A 17,711-nucleotide genomic window follows, 5' to 3' on the forward strand; every position below is an offset into this window, starting at 1 on the left:
CACCCTTGCAGATGCTAAACTGGAATGAAAATCACTTATCAAATACGACACTGAAAATTAATCTCAGAAAAGATCAAAAAACTTAATTTACATCTCGCACCCTAGGTTATTGCTGGCAGTAACTTTTATATCAGATTTTTTTTCGATTGACTAAATTTGAATAATACAATGAACCAAGATATTAAAGAAATAACTAGATTCAATAATAATTGAACTAAAACATTTTTTCGGGGTAGACAAAAACAAATAAGAATACTAGAATAGCATGACATGGGGTCAAAAGAACACAATAATGCATTATGTACATTTAATCTAAAACAACAACATTATTATCATCATTTACTATTACACTGTCATCACATTGTTTTGAACGTTTTGACGAGTCTATAAGAGAATCTTTATCGTTGGTGGAAGACCGTTTCCTCTTTCGAGGAATTTCATCTTGAGATGCGGATGGATCTGCATCTTCAATTATTTCAATTTTATCTTCTTGGACTACTGAATTTTGTTCTGTATTGTTTTCAGGTGTTGTTTCTTTTTCAGCGCTTGCACCAATAGTTCCTTTGGTCTCAGAGACTTGGAAGATCATGTCATCCGGAAGATTCTCCTCATGGAGGATGTTGACGACAATGTCGTAATTTTGGAGGAAATCATCCCCTCTTAAACGACTTCCATGAGTTATATTAAATGAGTCTAAAGTTTGTCCAAGAGATTGATTCTCTTCTTCATCCTCTTCACTTGAGATGAGGATCGTTCCTCTCCCATCCAAGATCTCTACATCCGGAGCAAGCATCCCAAGGTGGGACTTTAGGATTTTATCCCGAAACTGCTCACATGTTAGTGTCTTAGTGTTTAGCTTCAAAGTAATTTCAGGCTTTTCCGCACAGACATAACACCCCCTTTTGGGTGGGTCTAATGTGCATGGTTTTAGCAGCTTTTTAGTGTCGTTGACAGCTTCACAAACATAGACAGTACGACAGTCGGCAAAGCGCTTACGAATTAAACAAAGTGCTTGCAGCACAATCAATCCAGCAACAATTGCATTAGTTGAAGCTATAGCAGGAATAATATTGCCTGCCATAGATTTGACTTCAAAACAACTTTTTTCTTCAATATGGAATATATGAGCCCTTATGTTCGCCACTGAGGACGTAAAGTTCATGGCAGGATCTTCATCTTTGTCCCACACCAACATACCGCCATCCCCCTGCTTTTTAAATTCATCTTTCAAAGCATTAATACTTTCAGAAAATAATCTTGCATTTTCCTGCAATGTCATTACAGTTTGATGATCCAACTGTCTCTCTTGTATTTCTTGACATTCAGCCCACAGTATAGGCTTTGGAGGTGTTCTCTTTTGCCAGAGTTTATCCATAGACAATAAATAGTTTATGTCGGTATGGAAAAGTTTATTGAATATTTTTTCTGCATCGTAATCGCATTCTCTTGCCCACTCTCTCGTACTGATTCTTGGTTTATCTAAATCATGGCTATTATTCTCTTCAGAACAGCCATCTCCCTTTTCTCCAGGATTATTTGCAGCTTCTGGGTCTGCTGTATCCGGTGAAACATCTTGGTCCGCATCTTCTTCCCCAAAGAGCTGATTAAAAAGATACTTTGCCCAAACGATGCAGTGGATCAGCTCCGATGGTGTGTTCCGTATCGTGCATCCAGGAAAACTCTTCTGCCTTGGAGCCGGCTGACACTCATAACATTCTGTTACACTTTTTTTAATCACTGTAACTTGTCCAAGGTAACCCGCAGAACCACTTTCAATCAATGGAACATCTGCCGCTAGACACATCCTGTTAACATGATTCCTCGCTGCTCTGTTATCGAGGGCATTTAATACAAGATCAAACTGCTTAAAAAATTGCATGTTGTATTGTGGGTTGAAAATCGAATCATGGCGTGCATTAATATTCGCTTTGGGGCAAAGCCGGAGGACACTTTCTTTAGCCACCATTGCTTTTGACTTTCCAACATGCTTTTTTTGGAACAAAAACTGCCGATTTAGGTTGCTAACATCTATAGTATCCAAGTCAATAACCTCAATGTTCCGAAACCCAGTCAACACCAAGTTCTTAAGCAGCTCACACCCGATTCCACCAGCACCAACCACAAATAACTTAGCATTGTTCACATCCGTAAGAACACTACTAGAAAGTGGGTTGTTTACTTCTGAAGACACTTCCATGTGGACAGAATTCAATTAGTAGTTAAATCCCGAGTAATTAGAGTTTCAATTACTTAACTAAATGATATACACAAATCTGTGTTTTAAAAATATATTATATGTGTTAATAATATACTCATGCAACTTATTGGTGTTAGTGATCTAGCCCCCACTTTATTTGCTAACCACTAACCCCTATAATCACTAACTACTAACCCTATAACCACTAACCCCCTAACCATCAACACCTAACCCCCTTACCTAGGTGTTAGGGGTTAGTGGTTAGCAAATAAAGTGGGGGGGAGATTCTTCACTAGCACCAAAGGAGGTAGCTATGCCTTTATTCAAATCTAAAGTATATATATATACGATGTAACATAAATATTAATTTTACTAGACTATGATAACATAAACAAAGCAATCGCTGACCAAAGACACTGAATACTAAGGAATTTTCAAGGTAAACGAAATTTAATATTGCCAGGAAAAAAACCATACAAACCGGAATATCTTGAAGAAATTTTAACCAATCAAAAGCGCTCATACTCCCGCGCGCTCAAGTGATGCCTAATTTCATAAAATCAGAGTCCGTATATGGACTCTGGTTTCCGAAAATATGTATTTCTGCCCGGAGAGATTAAATCTTTGTTTCTGCCCACTTTATCACTATGCCCTCGTCAAGAATATTTACACCTCTAGACGAATGCGTCAAATAAAACACCTCTCTCTCTCTCTTAGCATTTATTACTCTTCTACACAAACCTTACAAAATTGAATTCTAAATCTCTTTTTAAAATGTCCTACTACTCTTCAATACTTGGATGTTTCAAGCACAAACTGGATGTTTTACAAGCACAAAACAATCTAATAGTTTATAATAATATGGTGTATTTGAGAGCATAAACGCAATAATACAAAAGCAAAGGCGCAAGTTGCACAAATGGCTACAAGCTGGAAAATCAGTAAAACAAACACATGAAATGGCTACAAACACATGATTTTAAACTTTTGTTTGGAAAATAGGTTAACTTACTAACTTGGCTGGTAAAAATTAGATTTTAGCAACAAATTTTCACCAACAAGTTTAAAATGTTGTATATTTGAGAATCTATTGAGAACGTGAAAGAATTCCTGAAAGGAGAAAAGGCATAAACTTTTCCTTTTTACATTACCATGTCCTGCTAAAGATATGTTTAGTAGGCCAAGGTTTTACCATGAAATACGTTTTAGTGTTCAAATTACGTTTCAGTTTTATTATAAAACAAATAGTTTAATCAACAAATGACGTCATATACAATGACGTCATTTTAAGGTTAAGGGCCAACAATTAACACACAAAATTTGACCCTATTCCACCCCGTATCACTAACATTGTAGCAACGCGAAATAAACATGTCCACAGCTCTTTCAAGTCTTTTGTTTGCCATCGGCCGGTATTAAGTAAACTCATGTAATGTAGGCGGATTCTTTGGCACAATTTAGCTTGTATGCGTATTGGGTTACCTATCATACGATCACTATTTAGATCTTGTGTCGACAACGGCCTGGAAACTATAGCGTGAGATTTGTGGAAAAGCACTATAGGTCTTTACACTGTCAATTGGTAACTCGTATTAGCGGACACAAAATGTTGAACATTAGTGTTGTAACGTCTGTCGTTTTATTGTACACGTGAGGATATAGGGCAAGCTAAAATCATTTATTCATTTGTACAAGGTTGTGTGATGTAAAATCATAAGAGTTGTTAAATCCAGCGTATCTGTATTTGCAAGGAAATGAAATGGAATATACTGTGCTTGTTTTTAGTTGGACCGATTGTAAGAAAAAGGTGAGAAAATATTATTTCGCTAAGTCGTTTATAAAACAAGAAATAACTTTGCGCGGTCTTGCTCCCATTTTACCCAACTAACTTTATTTTCCAAAGGCAATTTTATCTTAAAATACGTACCCTATATATTTCCAGCCATGCATTCGATCAAACAATGGTGGCTTCAGCAGTTGGCAGAGAGGTAGTTGACGCTACAGTGCAGAAGATTCACGAGTCTGGAATATTTACATCAGACTACGAATTTCTTCGAAGGATTGCATACGCTGAGACCAAATTTGGCGTGGCTGGCTTACCTGTTAATGAACGTGGAGGTCTATGGCAGGTAGACTGTTCTATTTTTAAGGAGGGTATTGTACGTTGAGGTATAAAGATTTAGGTCGTAGTTGGCTCATTTACCAACAGAGTTACAAACGTAATGTAGGGCAAATAAAAACACGGGCTATACATGGAAAAAGCATAGTCTAAACATGGACACCACATGGACAAAAAGTGGTCAAAACATGGCAAAACATGGCGAAACATGGACAACAAAACAATGGACAAAAGCATAATCTATTTTGTAACGGGGTATATGAACCGAATAATCGAGTTATAACGCCTGTTGTTGTTGCATGCGACAATAAATAAGTTTATTCCTTACTGACTTTGCTACAGATTGACGACAACATACATCAATTACTCACGACTTCCACTACTGTAACCACACAGCTTGAAGCAATTAGAAATACATTCAACCTGACTACATTTCTAACAGATGCAATTTACGAGTAAGTATAAGATATATACAAGTAAGATAAGGTACAACCTATAGATATATTAATACTGTGGGTGAGATAAATACCGTTTGCTCGTCACTTTTTTGTTTGGATTTTGAACAATTAACAATGTCTTTTTTGAGTCATGATAAAACAGTATATTTCTGTAAATATTCTTCGTTTACTATATATAGTAGGGTGGGGCGGGAAGACGTAACACCTTTAGCACATAATGTTTAAATATCCTGATCGTGTTTTAAACAATTAACAACGATCTATGGAAGTCGTGAGGATACGGTTTTATATTTCTTTAAATGTTCTTTGTCTACTACTAAATGGGGCAAGAAAATAGAATGAAAAAGCGTCCCATCTTCTCCCAACCTACTATATAAAATGTAACGAGGAAAGGGTATAAAAATAGATTCTAATGACGCGGATATAATAATAGAACGCCTCTGGAGTCGGCGTTGGCGGCAAGACTGTACATTCAACATGTACAAGATACTTCTGTCGTTCCTGCTGCAATAAACGAGCAAGCAACATGGTGGGCATTTAACTATAGAACCTCCAGCACTTCGAATGTGTTTGAAATCTCGGCAGCGGAACTCGGCGTTAACGATTTTAACAGTTAAGTATAAGTTTTGGAAAATGTGTTTTTGACAAAGGGGGCAATTGAGGTGGTCGCCCCGATTTTTGTTCGCCGCGTTTGCCCATGTATAAATGACTCAAAAAGTGAGAAAAAAATGCCCGTGATAAAAAATTCAAATCAAGTGCGAGTGCAGTTGTCCAGCATGCAGTCACTTATTAAATGTGTAAATTCTTAGACATTTAGTACTTTATAAGATTAAACAATTAACAACAAAATACACATTAGTCTATGAGGGTCGCGAGGACACGGTTTTATAATTCTTTGAATGTTCTTTGTTTACTAACAAATCGGACGGTCAAACAGAATGAAAAGGTGTGTATAGTTGCATAACACCAGCTCCGGTAAACGGTATTCCAACTTGCAGATTGCGGAAGCTTGGGCGCTGACATAATATTCTTGGTTGATGGCGCATCTTCAATAGGAGCTACAAACTTTCAGCATCTTCTAGACTTCGTTTTAGCAACTGGTGAAATTTTCAATCAGACCACAAACAGATACGGGTTAACGGTTTTTGCAACAACGAGCACAACGTATGGGGAACTATTTAATGTTACAAGCAGAGATTTCTTGAACGTTGTTGCTGGTGCGATGCAGCCACCAGGAGAACGTAAGTTGAAATTAATATCGAAATGCAAACGGGTTAATTGGTTTAAAATATATTTTATAAATGTTTGATAAAACTGAAAAAATAGTGAGTAGGTATTGCATTTTAAAGTCGAAATGTTTAAAGAGGTTTTAAACGTTTGCGAAGATTATTTGAATCTAACAGTATAGGGTGGGGGAAGATGAGACATCTTTTAAGCCTATTTTCTCGTCCCATTTAGCAGTAAACAAAAAATAAACATTCAAAAAATATAAAACCGTATCCTCACAACTCCCATAGACCGTTGATAGTTGTGTAAAACACGATTAGGATATTTAGACATTATGTGTTAAAGGTGTCCCATCTTTCCCCACCCAATTATTTATAGACTATATGGTCACCCATAGTTGTGTAAATTAATAAACCTGGTTAATTACCACATGTCCTAATTAAAAATGTCTCATGCAGTAGAAATTGAATCTTACTGATTAAGTGCAAATTTTTGAACAAGGTCTAAAAAAAGGTCTAAAAGTCTTGGTGCAACAGCCACGTTTTTTAAATGAGACTCCTTTCCACACTTTTATCTATATAGCCTATCTAGGGTGTTTTAACAACTGTTGTTTTGCTGTTCTTATATAAGACTTCTTATACGTGAATACTCTTTAAAACTAATTTTAATTATAGCATCAACATGGATCGGGTCTGGAATACAAAACGTGCTCGATAGTGGCTTTCAAACTTCCAACGGTGCGAGGCCTTCTTCGATGGCAATTCCTAAGATCCTCGTTCTAGTGGTCGCTAATCCAAGTAACGACCAACTATCATCTGCGGAACTGGTAATAGGGGAAATGGGGCACCTTTTGTTTGATTTTCTCGTCCAATTTCTCGTCCAAACAACACATAAAAAGGAACATTCAAAGGAAAATCGTACCCTCACGACTCTCATAGACCGTTGTTGATTGTTTAAAACAAGATCAGAATATTTAAATATCATGTGCTATAAAAGTGTCCCATCTTCCCCACAGTACTCTATAATAACATTATATACTCGTTTTTAGGCCCATGCTGCTGGTATCACAACATTCGTGGTAGGTACGGGTAACGCGCTCACATCAGAAATGAACCAAATAGCAGAGGACCCTGACGTCACACATACATTCCACACACCAGCGTTTACAGAACTTTCTCATTTTTCACAACAACTTGCGAACCAACTATGCAGAGTTTCGACCGAAGTTCAAGTAAGCATTATCAATTATCGCAAGTGCAACATAAAATCAGTCAAGCACGCCATAAAATCTCTCTATTGGGTCAATATTTGAATGCACAAAACAATGATTAGTTCTTAATTTCCTCGTATACACTAGGGTGGGGGAAGATGGGCCCCTTTTATTCTATTTTCTCTACCCATTTGGCAGTAAATAAAGAATATTTAGGGAATAATACAACCGTATCCTCACAACTTCCATAGACCGTTGTTAATTTTTTAAAACGCGATCAGGATATTTGGATATTACAAGTTATACGTGTCCCATTTTCTTCCACCCGTCGTTGAGATGTGGTTTTATAATTATTTAAATGGTTTTTGTTTACTACCAAATGGGGAAAATAGAATATAAAGGTGTCCCATCCACCCCCACCCCATTATACGTGTATTTCTCACAGACAAACACAGAAATTGCGACCACAATACCACCGGGTAAAAAGTTCACGTTTAAGGTTGCTGTTCTTTCAAGTACGGACACTGCAACTTTAAAAATCACGAAATCTAAAACAACAGCGCATGGTATCGTGTATATATCTGGTTCAACCCCAAATCCAAGCGAAGCATATTACGATCTAGCAGTAGAAATTGAACAGGTAAAAGGTCAAGCCCCAGTTGTACGAAATACAACGTTTAAGTACTGCGGTGGGGTAAGATGGATACCGTGAGCACCTAAATCCCTTGTTTCCTAATCGTGTTTTGAACAACTAACCAAGCTCTTAATTTTAGGGTTGTCGTATAAATATAATAAAAAGGTGTCCCAGCTCCCCCCGCCCTACTATATATAAACAAAAAAAATACCAAATAAAAATAAACCTGTTTAACAAACCTATTCTTAGCATTTAACGTTTTTACTTATCAGGGTTCGACGGTTATTACAATCGACACTAGCAACATAGCTTTCAAATCCGTATCGGCCCGAAGTAAGGCTAGATATCCAAAAAGTCACTCCGCAGAATTATACGTCACTGTGACGTCAACAGGTGCTACGTCACTGGATTTTAAATTCAATGTCTCCATATCTGTATTTGAAATTCCTGTTACAACGGTAAGTAGGCTACATTCTGTCTGTATGGGAATTTAGTTTTGGGTATATACGCTTTTGGATGCAACAGCCACGCTTTTTAACTGGCGCTCTTTTTCACACCCTTTATCCCTAGCGGGTTTTTACGACTGTCGTTGCTCGCCACACTAGGATAAACAAATCGCATTCAGTTAAATTCGTTCCGAATCAACCGGTATTATCGGTATTTGAGTATTTCTTGCTAAGTTACACACCGGGTGTAACTGTTACACGGGCACGAGCTATATATATATGAAACAGTCCACACCTAACTGACGTAGCCCGCCATCATACGCAAAGATTAACAAGTCACGTTCATTCTTTCTAACTTAAGTTTAAACACAATTCTGTGTAAAAAGCTTTATAGCACTCACAAGCCCACATAACATAATAACATAATTGACTTTGAAATGGAACTGCCTAAACTTAAACTATACTTTTCAGGTTCCAACTGTTGTGGTCGGTGGTGGAGACGATACATCGACTGTTGTGATTTGGATTATCATTGCGATATGCGTTTTCCTTTTCGTCTTCTTGATCATAGCGTGCAGGTTCATGTGTGTACCGTGGTTCTTGTTTGGAGGGAAAACAAAGCAAAGAGATTACCCCAGGATCGTCAGCCATGATATTGGCACTTCTGTACAGAATTTGCAAGACTTTCAAAGCGAAATACATGTAAGAGGGTAACTGTAATGTTTCGGGGTAATGGGCAAAACTTAGCACAAATCCTAGAATCCATGACGTGCCACGCTGTAGGACCTTACCAACATAGAATAAACCACATATTTATATTTTATTCTATCGTGGGTCGGGTGCTGCGCCGCGTATTTGCCGTGGTTTATCTGAGATTTTTGACAGAATTGGTCTGTTACCCCAACCACTTTTATAGCATCTGTTTAAATTGTTAATTGCATGATTTTTGACATGCAGTATTTACTTGGGAACAGTAGGCTATATATCGATTACGGCAGCGAAGATTGAAAAATATTTTTAACGAAAAGACAGGGTATTAAGCGACAAAACATATGTTGTTAAAACACGCCAACAGTTAAAACACATTTACATTTAATTAAAAAAACGTATATGTATTTAAAAACTTTTTTTGTAGATTCTTGATACCATGTCGGTGGATGTGGAGTCTATTGTGGCAATACAACCAGAGAGAGAAGTAACACCCATCTTACTACGAGACGAAGATCGACATCAACAGTTAAGACGGAATTTAGAAAAAGCGATGGCCGAGGGAAAGAATTGGTAAGTTGTGTACATCAGACCTAATTAAAATTGCTTTCGTTTTTAAATGTTGGTTTTCCATCTTCCCCCACCCTGCTGTACAAAAGTGTAGACGTGGTCTGTTCAAATTTATTCCATTTTATTGAATGTAAATCAAAAATTGCCAATACGAAGGTTTATTAAGTGGTATAAATAGTATATAGCCTAGGACCAGAAAAAAAAGTTGGGAAAGATTGGAAGTGTTTTCATTTTTTTAAGTAGGTGCAGAGTATTTGCAGAATTATATAACCGTATTCTCCCGACACGTTGTAAACTGTTAAAAACATGATCGGTAAAACGGGTTTTAGGGGGCAAACTGTATCCTATCTTACTCCACAGTACTGTATAACTCTTTGGGGTTAAAAGGCACAGCATAAGTTTAAATTTGACTTCGTAGGAAAGAGATACAAAGGTGTTTGGATGAATTTGAAAGATCTGTAGCTTTAGCGCCATGTGACGAGGAAGACTACGCTCTCTTGGAGGAAGCAAACAAATTCATATTTGAAGAAAAGAAGAGATTTCTTCACAAGCAGCTACTGAAGGGAATAGAACATCAGGATTATAAGTTATTGAAAAAAACTCTCGAAGAAATTGATCATTCTGGCATGACGCCTTCGAACGATCACGTGTTCGATCGTGACGTGGCTCACGCGCGACATCTTCTGGAGAGAACAAACCAACTGGAAAAGGCTCGAGAAGCTGTGATGTCGATCAGTCAAACTATGATATCAGAAATTCGAAGTTACGGGTCACCACCCGATGCTGTGAAGTCAGTAATGATATCAACGTATTTGTTACTTGGGGAAAATGAGGACACTTTGCAGGTGCGATATATAAAGGAATGATTAAATGTAACTTAGTTATTCTCGCGGGGCGTGGCAATGGCAGTTGTTCTATAACATGGGTGTTCTGTTGCATACCCCATGTGCCCACTTATGAGTTACCGCATATAGAACTTTATGGATGTAAAATATTTTTGAATAACCCCCCAAAAAACACATACGCGCACAGTAATAGTATGGTCGAGCTTCGAGCCCAAACTATATATACCATAGTATTAAAGTTGATGAAAGAGAAAACGCTAAACGTATGGGCTTTGAAACAGCCCTTGGTTAAAATACACGGGCCATACTCTACTAGAAATCAACATTAATTCAATTAAATGGTTATGCAAGAAATGTTTATTCCAGGACTGGAAAGTGATTAGAGCCTTACTTGGTCGTATGGGAAAAGCTGCTTTAAAACGGCGGGTAGTTGAACAAGAAGCAGTTGACATAAAACCTTCAGTTGCTGCTCGTGTTTCACAAGTAATTAACGACACCAATATTGATGAAGTTGAAGATATAAGCAAGGCTATATCTTATTTCTACGCATGGGTAAGATATGTGTATATATATATAGTAGGTTGGGTTAAGATGGGACATGTTTTCATTCTATTTCCGCATCCGTAACCTTTGGGCTAGACTGCTAGAGGCGAGTCTTTATTAAAGTATTGCGTTATGTTTTTATAGTGCGATACTATGCTAGAAGAAGTGAAGGACCACCATAATATTGACAACTTTGATGAATTCCTGAAGCCAAGCATACCAGTGGAGCGCAAAAAGTTAAAAAAGAACAAAGTTTCGCCAATTCCTATCCCGGTAGAAGGGTTGCTGGGTTCGAAGCCCGTTTCGGCTGCTGTTGATGCGTTTGGTGAGTTAGATGACCGAGCATCCCCGGAAGGTATTTCAAGAGAAGCGGAGCATGTGGAGGAAACGAACTCCGGGGGAGATTCTGAAGATGACGATGATGTTGCGTCGGAAGAAAGTCTTGCAGAGGTGGAATCTCAAACAATAGATGAAGAAGAAGAAAGTTCGAATTTTCCAGAAAATCAATTGACAGATAAATCACCTTCGTTAAACGCAACACCAAGTTCGCCAAATAATGATGAAACTGCTGAATCGGACAAAAGCTCAGAACAGTCTTCAAGTCGGATAGAAAAGGAATCAGTTCTGGTGCCAGAAACCGCATGAAATTAGTTCTCATCTTTATTATTTTAATTATGACGGTGTGTATTAATGTGTACATGTCACTTGTTCTTAAGTTCGCACGCCTGAATACAAGAATTTTGCAATTGCCACCTTGTTTTGCGAATTTTTGCCGTTTTTAATTTTTTTTTATTTCAAAATTTCGCAGTTCAGTTTTATAAGTTTCGCTTGACGGCAAAGTAGAAGAAAGAGGAAAGTTCCATTTCAATAAATTTTTATTAAATCAGGAAACGTAGCGACCAGTAGTAAATGGCACGAACCACAAACTTTTGAAACAACGGAAAGAATTACATTCGAAACTTGTAAGTTGACAGCACTTCAGGATTACATAAGCGTATAGAGTAGAAATAGGCGGAACCTTTCGAAATTTGGCCAGAGTGAACATTTGAATAAATAATTTTCCATGAACAAAAAAAACAGCAAGAGTTTTGTTTCAAGCAGAGAAAGATTTGACGAATGCGGCAACAACTTCTTTCAATTCGGCTTCAGTCGATTCCGTGATTTTGCCCTCGTTTCTATAAGTGTACATAAGTTTTATTCTCAATTAGTAATTACTATTGGTTTATTTAATTTTGCAGTATTTTTATTAATTACTATTGGTTTATCAGATTTATGCAGTTTTTTATACAAGAGCCCCAAAATAGACACTTCTTTTGGATGGGACTTGTTAGGTTTTAAAATTAATATAATATTGTTTTTACGGTTAAAAGTTAAAAGTTAGTTTTAAAATTAATATAATATTGTTTTTACGGTTAAAAGTTAAAATAATAATAGTGTTCTAACCTGATGGAATCCAGGATCTTTGCGTGGCTCGATTTCATGTGAGCGAGGAAAGCAGTTTCAAAATCTGTGACTTTGGTTGGGTCAACTTTATCCAAGTAACCACGTACTCCACAGAATACGGAAACAATTTGTTCAGCAATGTCCATGGGGGCTGAAAACAACATTTTTATTAGAAAGGGGGCCAAAAAGATTTATCAGTAACAAAAAGAAACACAATTTTTTTATTAGAAACAACCCAAAAAAAACATTTATCGTATTCACGGAAACAATTGTTCAGCAATGTCCATGGGGGCTAAAAACAACATTTTTATTAGAAAGGGGGCCAAAAACATTTATCAGTAACAAAACAAAAAAACACAACTTTTTTTTTATTAGAAACAACACTAAAAACAATTAAAAATACAGTTTTTATCAGAAATAATAAAAAACATTTTTTGGGAGGAAAAGCAGAAGTCAAACATGTATAATTGTATGGCTGTAGGTAGCACTTACAGTATTGGATCTGTTTAAGAAGTTCAGTTAACCTAACACCTCGGTTGAGCAGTTGTTGTGTTGCGGCGTCCATGTCGCTACCGAACTGCGCAAAAGCTGCAACTTCACGATATTGGGCCAAATCCAACTTCATGGTACCAGAGACCTATAAGAAAAAGCCAATGTTATTTAAGTAAATCATAGATTTTTGGCCGTTTTAATACAAACACCACAAAACATATTCTAATACAATTTTTTGTTTATAATGCACATAGATGTACAAAGAATCTATAGTTAAGAAACAACACTTTCAAGACCACTTATGACCAAACTACAGACAACAATACTTTCTTAAAAAGTAAACCATTATTATTGAATTTTAAAATTGTTGCAGCAGCGAACAAAAAAGGCATGTGATTGAGACACAATTCTTTAGGTAACTGAGCAAGTGATCTCGCAATCATTCAGGGCCCTCAACCTCATGAACTAAGGTTAGGAATCCAAGGTGGATTGCTTGACTAAACCTCGTTTTTAAACATGTTATAATTTAAAAAATATCTCCCATTTGTGGGGTGTAAACCAGAAACATAGCAGCAAAAGCATTTTTTTATTACCTGCTTCATTCCCTTGATTTGAGCAGCAGATCCGACACGACTGACAGACAAACCGACGTTAATGGCAGGTCGAATACCTTTGTGGAACAATTCAGTTTCCAAGAAAATCTATAGATAATGATGTTATATTTACGTGGCTTATTAATATGAAGTCCTAAAGCAATGTTTCCCAGTCAAGTGCACAAAATCTTTGGAGCGTTTTATCCAAAACTTAACTTGTTTAAGCTTAAACTGAATTATCTGTTTATTCACAGCCGGCAAATAAAACACTAAAATATTTCCTTGGCAAACATGGTGGAGCACTTTGAGAACCACTGCTTTATAATATAACCTGACTTAATATAGTAGGGTGGGGAAAGATGGGGACACCTTAAATTTCAGCACATATTATCCAAATATCCTGATTGTGTTTAAAGTAGTGAGGATACTGTTTTGTAATTATTTTGAATGTCATTCTGAATGGGCGGAGAAAATAAAATAAAAAGATGTCCCATCTTCCCCCACTCCACTATATAAACATGTTAGAACCTCACCTGTCCATCAGTAATGGAGATGACATTGGTTGGAATGTATGCAGACACATCACCAGCTTGTGTCTCAATAACTGGGAGGGCAGTGAGAGAACCACCTCCGAAAGCATCGCTCATCTTAGCTGCTCGCTCCAGGAGACGAGAGTGAAGATAGAAGACATCACCAGGGAAAGCCTCACGACCGGGGGGTCGTCTCAACAAAAGAGACATTTGACGGTACGCAACAGCCTGGTATAAAAATTGAAATTATTGAATTAAATTTAGTAAATATGAAACGCGGAGCACATTTTTATGTCTAATCAAAGCGTTAAATCTATCACAAAATCCAGGGTGGTGCCAATGTTAAAATACACTTGTCTTTTTAATGTTTGAATAATGTGGCAAATGTAGTGTACTTGGCTATGCTAGGAATTTTCAGGTGTATTGTAAGTTTTGTGTGTTTGTGTCTTGCATGATAAAATACTATCCTACTCATGCATATTATGCCATAACTGAACGATTTTTGTAGTGCACCCAGTTTTATGCAATAAATGAAGGACCGAAAATCTTGGCCAGTGGTTTGTTACCTGTTTTGACAAATCGTCATAGATGATGAGAGCATGCTTGCCATTGTCACGAAAGTATTCACCCATGGAAGTAGCAGAGTATGGAGCAAGATATTGAAGTGGTGCAGCGTATGCAGCAGATGCAACAACCACAATCGAGTATTTCATGGAGTCTTGTTTAAAATTAACAAAAATTTAACACAAAAAATTGCAATTTCATGATATTGTATTCTACATGGGTGAGGTCTCGTTTTGGTAATTTAAGCCAGAGTTTTCACATTACCAAAACACCTACAGTGCGACAGCAACAGACAACCAAAAATAACAAAAAAACAAAACTTTAAAACAAAACAATTGCAATTTTATATTGTTTCCTACATGGTTGGGGTCTTGTCATGGGACTAGAGATTTAGGCCAGAGTTTTCATATTACCCAAACCAACTACAGTGCGACACTAACAGACAACCAGTTCAGTGATCACAAGGTGTTTTGCCAAGAATATTAACACCCAATTTGCTTATTGAAGTACAAAACAAAGTTTCAACAACAGCTTACCAGTGCTCTCAAGTCGTTGAATAAGTTGGGTGATGGTGGATTGTTTCTGCCCGACAGCAACATAGATACAATATAATTTCTTCTTCTCATCAGTTCCAACATTGAACCGCTTTTGGTTGATGATGGTATCAATGGCAACTGCGGTTTTACTGTAAAAACAAATTGAAAGATAAACTGTGTAATAGTTCAAAAACTTTGCCTAGAAAGTAGAGTGCTGATCCTAATCTATGTGGGTAAAGTCCCACAGCATGGCAGTATGGCACTCAAAAGTAGGCATATTACCCAACACCCAGGAAGCTACAAACCATTTTACCTGTTTACCAGTAGTACCCAAACGCTAAATCAGACCCACAGCACCAGAGAAAGCCAATGTAGTTATAAAGAAAAAAAAAAAAATTAATATTATAAATCAAAAAATTGTACAATATATATAAAATGGGGTAAAAATATACATACAATTAGGGAACATAGAATAGATTAGGGCAAAGTGGTTTATTTACCCAGTCTGCCTGTCACCAATGATCAGTTCTCTCTGTCCACGACCAATAGGCACAAGTGAATCAATGGCCTTCAACCCAGTTTGCATTGGTTCGCTCACACTAACACGAGCAATAATACCCGGAGCTTTGATGTCAACTCTTCTGCGGAGTTTGGTGTTCAAGGGACCCTGAGATAAGATAAAGTCAGGTTACAGGTAACAACAAAATTACATCAAACCAAAATATAATAAACACGCCCCCAACACAAAAAACTATTGCTTGTAAAGAGCTACCATTTACCAACCAAATCGGTAAACGTAAACAAAAACACAGTAAAAACATGCCTGTATACTCTGAGCTACATTTTCCACATCCTGTCCCTAAAAATTTGGGCAATATCAAATTGGTCAAATTACGCACCTTTCCATCGAGGGGGTTACCAAGAGCATCCACAACTCGCCCAAGAATTTCTTCACCAACAGGGACATCCACGATGGCTCCAGTACGTTTGACAGTGTCGCCCTCCTTGATGTTTCTATCATTACCAAACACCACAATACCAACGTTGTCCTTTTCCAAGTTCAAAGCCATACCCTGAAAAAATAAACAAGTTATGATTATATTTCTATAGTTAAGTTGTAGAATATGGAAATACTTAACTAAGCACACTATATTGCAACAGAAATTTCATGACAATTTAAACAAAGCAGTGAAATTAAATTACCATACTACAATAACTCTATGGTATTAGATTAACAAAATAGGTATGTAATTTAAGACATAAACACAAAAAACTTTGCATATTAAATCAGCATTAAAAACCTCTGAAAGTTGCACCAAACCTTAAACAACTATGCCTCCAATTTAAACAAAAGTTTCACCAATCTAAACAAAAGTTTTTTTTCAGAGTTGGTTTGTTTATACCTTTAATCCACTTTCAAATTCCACCATCTCTTCAGCTTGGATGTTACGAAGTCCATGAACACGAGCAATGCCGTCACCAATAGTTAGAACTCTTCCGGTTTCAGTGAGATCTTCAGATGGTGCAGTTCCAAGAATTCTTTGTTCAAGAATGGAAGAAAGCTCTGCAGCTCCTGTAATAATGCATAGGTTTATTTAATTTTACTTTAAGGGGAAAAATGGATCACAGCTTCTAGTAAAGCAATTCCTAACTTTTACATTGAGAAAAATAAAAATCTGCAAGGGTTACATCATATAAGAAATTGGGTAGCTTTAGGGAACTAAGCACGGCCAGGTTTTCACAGGTTTAGTTTGATACATAACAGGTTATTTGCCTTGTTTTTCAGCATGGTTAGGTCTGGAAGTTGACAAGTTTCTTGCAGCAACGAAGCTGGCAGCTTTTAATGTGTTGGTGGCCTGTGGAGATAAAATGAAATTATTTCTATGTCGCAAATAAGTTACCTACAAATAATACGCATAGTTGTAACTTGTAAATGTATAAACCGAAACAACAACCCTCGGACGCAGGGTGTTCTTGATAGAATATTAATGCTAATTCACAATTCCAATGTTCATAAGTTTACAGCAACCTTATATTGCCACAAATTCACAATTTCAACGTTTATAAATTCACAGCAATGTTATATTTCCATATGGCGGACCAACAACAGTCTTACGATGTTAAATATACCATACAAAAGCAATCACGTACATTTTTCGCTGCTTGAGGCAAAGTCCTTCCAAGAGCTGCGATAACCTTTGACGAAATCATTCTTTAAGTTGTGCCTCGACTTTGATTCTTTCAAAACAAAAATAAATCAGACCAAAGCAAGCAACCTGTTGTTAACCTGCTTACAAGATCCTACAAACGTACAATGAGAAATTGAATTGAAATATTCAAACGTTGGTTTATAATCAATGACGTCGCAACACCGTGAGGTTATCTGCCCCTGATGATGGGTTTGGAAATCCCAATGGCAATGCAAATCACTAGACCGTGACCAACTCGCCGGCGCATTTCATAGACAACGTATAAAACGTTCAGTTTTCGAAAATATGTATTTCTGCCCAAAGAGTAAATCTTTGTTTCTGCCCAATTTATCACTATGCCCTCGTCAAGAATATTTACACCTAGACAAATAAAACACCTCTCTCTT

The 17,711-nt window shown here is 37.0% G+C and overlaps 3 protein-coding genes across 4 annotated transcripts; 1 reads left to right on the top strand and 2 right to left on the bottom strand.

Annotated features, from left to right (window-relative positions):
* Positions 1-19: 19 nt before the first annotated feature.
* Positions 20-2,294, bottom strand: LOC149729901 (SUMO-activating enzyme subunit 2-like). Its single transcript, XM_089886547.1, has one exon. It carries the CDS (start codon positions 2,195-2,197, stop codon positions 308-310), a length of 1,890 nt encoding a protein of 629 aa, XP_089742673.1. The 5' UTR covers positions 2,198-2,294; the 3' UTR covers positions 20-307.
* Positions 2,295-3,772: 1,478 nt separating this feature from the next.
* Positions 3,773-11,706, top strand: LOC149729902 (uncharacterized). The gene is made up of 14 exons (XM_089886532.1): positions 3,773-4,004; positions 4,140-4,326; positions 4,659-4,771; positions 5,208-5,386; positions 5,773-6,015; positions 6,676-6,827; positions 7,050-7,232; positions 7,657-7,851; positions 8,118-8,303; positions 8,763-8,993; positions 9,427-9,572; positions 9,988-10,414; positions 10,781-10,966; positions 11,102-11,706. The coding sequence occupies exons 1-14, from the start codon at positions 3,952-3,954 to the stop codon at positions 11,600-11,602; spliced, it is 2,982 nt and encodes a 993-aa protein (XP_089742658.1). The 5' UTR covers positions 3,773-3,951; the 3' UTR covers positions 11,603-11,706.
* A 108-nt stretch (positions 11,707-11,814) lies between these two features.
* LOC149729903 (ATP synthase F(1) complex subunit alpha, mitochondrial-like) lies at positions 11,815-17,458 on the bottom strand. 2 transcript variants are annotated; one of them, XM_089886550.1, is made up of 12 exons: positions 17,267-17,458; positions 16,890-16,971; positions 16,519-16,688; positions 16,015-16,188; positions 15,616-15,782; positions 15,116-15,264; positions 14,582-14,733; positions 14,019-14,243; positions 13,486-13,593; positions 12,893-13,037; positions 12,401-12,551; positions 11,815-12,132 (listed from the first exon to the last, which is right to left on the bottom strand). In XM_089886550.1, the coding sequence occupies exons 1-12, from the start codon at positions 17,324-17,326 to the stop codon at positions 12,051-12,053; spliced, it is 1,665 nt and encodes a 554-aa protein (XP_089742676.1). In that variant the 5' UTR covers positions 17,327-17,458; the 3' UTR covers positions 11,815-12,050. The 2 variants fall into 2 exon arrangements, with proteins under 2 accessions (XP_089742676.1, XP_089742677.1); XM_089886551.1 differs by lacking the exon at positions 11,815-12,132 and having other exon boundaries at positions 12,520-12,692.
* Between the last annotated feature and the right edge of the window lie 253 nt (positions 17,459-17,711).

This window comes from Ciona robusta, chromosome 10 (assembly GCF_009617815.1).
Source record: "Ciona robusta chromosome 10, ASM961781v2".
In the NCBI taxonomy this organism is placed as follows: domain Eukaryota; kingdom Metazoa; phylum Chordata; class Ascidiacea; order Phlebobranchia; family Cionidae; genus Ciona; species Ciona robusta.

Excerpts from the sequence above, each read along its gene's own strand:
- LOC149729901 (XM_089886547.1), bottom strand. The coding sequence starts at position 2,197 with ATGGAAGTGTCTTCAGAAGTAAACAACCCACTTTCTAGTAGTGTTCTT.
- LOC149729902 (XM_089886532.1), top strand. The coding sequence starts at position 3,952 with ATGAAATGGAATATACTGTGCTTGTTTTTAGTTGGACCGATTGTAAGA. Across the intron at positions 4,005-4,139 it reads GGACCGATTGTAAGAAAAAG|CCATGCATTCGATCAAACAA; the intron begins GTGAGAAAATAT and ends ATATATTTCCAG. Across the intron at positions 7,852-8,117 it reads TAGCAGTAGAAATTGAACAG|GGTTCGACGGTTATTACAAT; the intron begins GTAAAAGGTCAA and ends TTTACTTATCAG.
- LOC149729903 (XM_089886550.1), bottom strand. The coding sequence starts at position 17,326 with ATGATTTCGTCAAAGGTTATCGCAGCTCTTGGAAGGACTTTGCCTCAA. Across the intron at positions 16,972-17,266 it reads TGCCTCAAGCAGCGAAAAAT|GCCACCAACACATTAAAAGC; the intron begins GTACGTGATTGC and ends TTATCTCCACAG. Across the intron at positions 15,783-16,014 it reads GTAACCCCCTCGATGGAAAG|GGTCCCTTGAACACCAAACT; the intron begins GTGCGTAATTTG and ends ATCTTATCTCAG.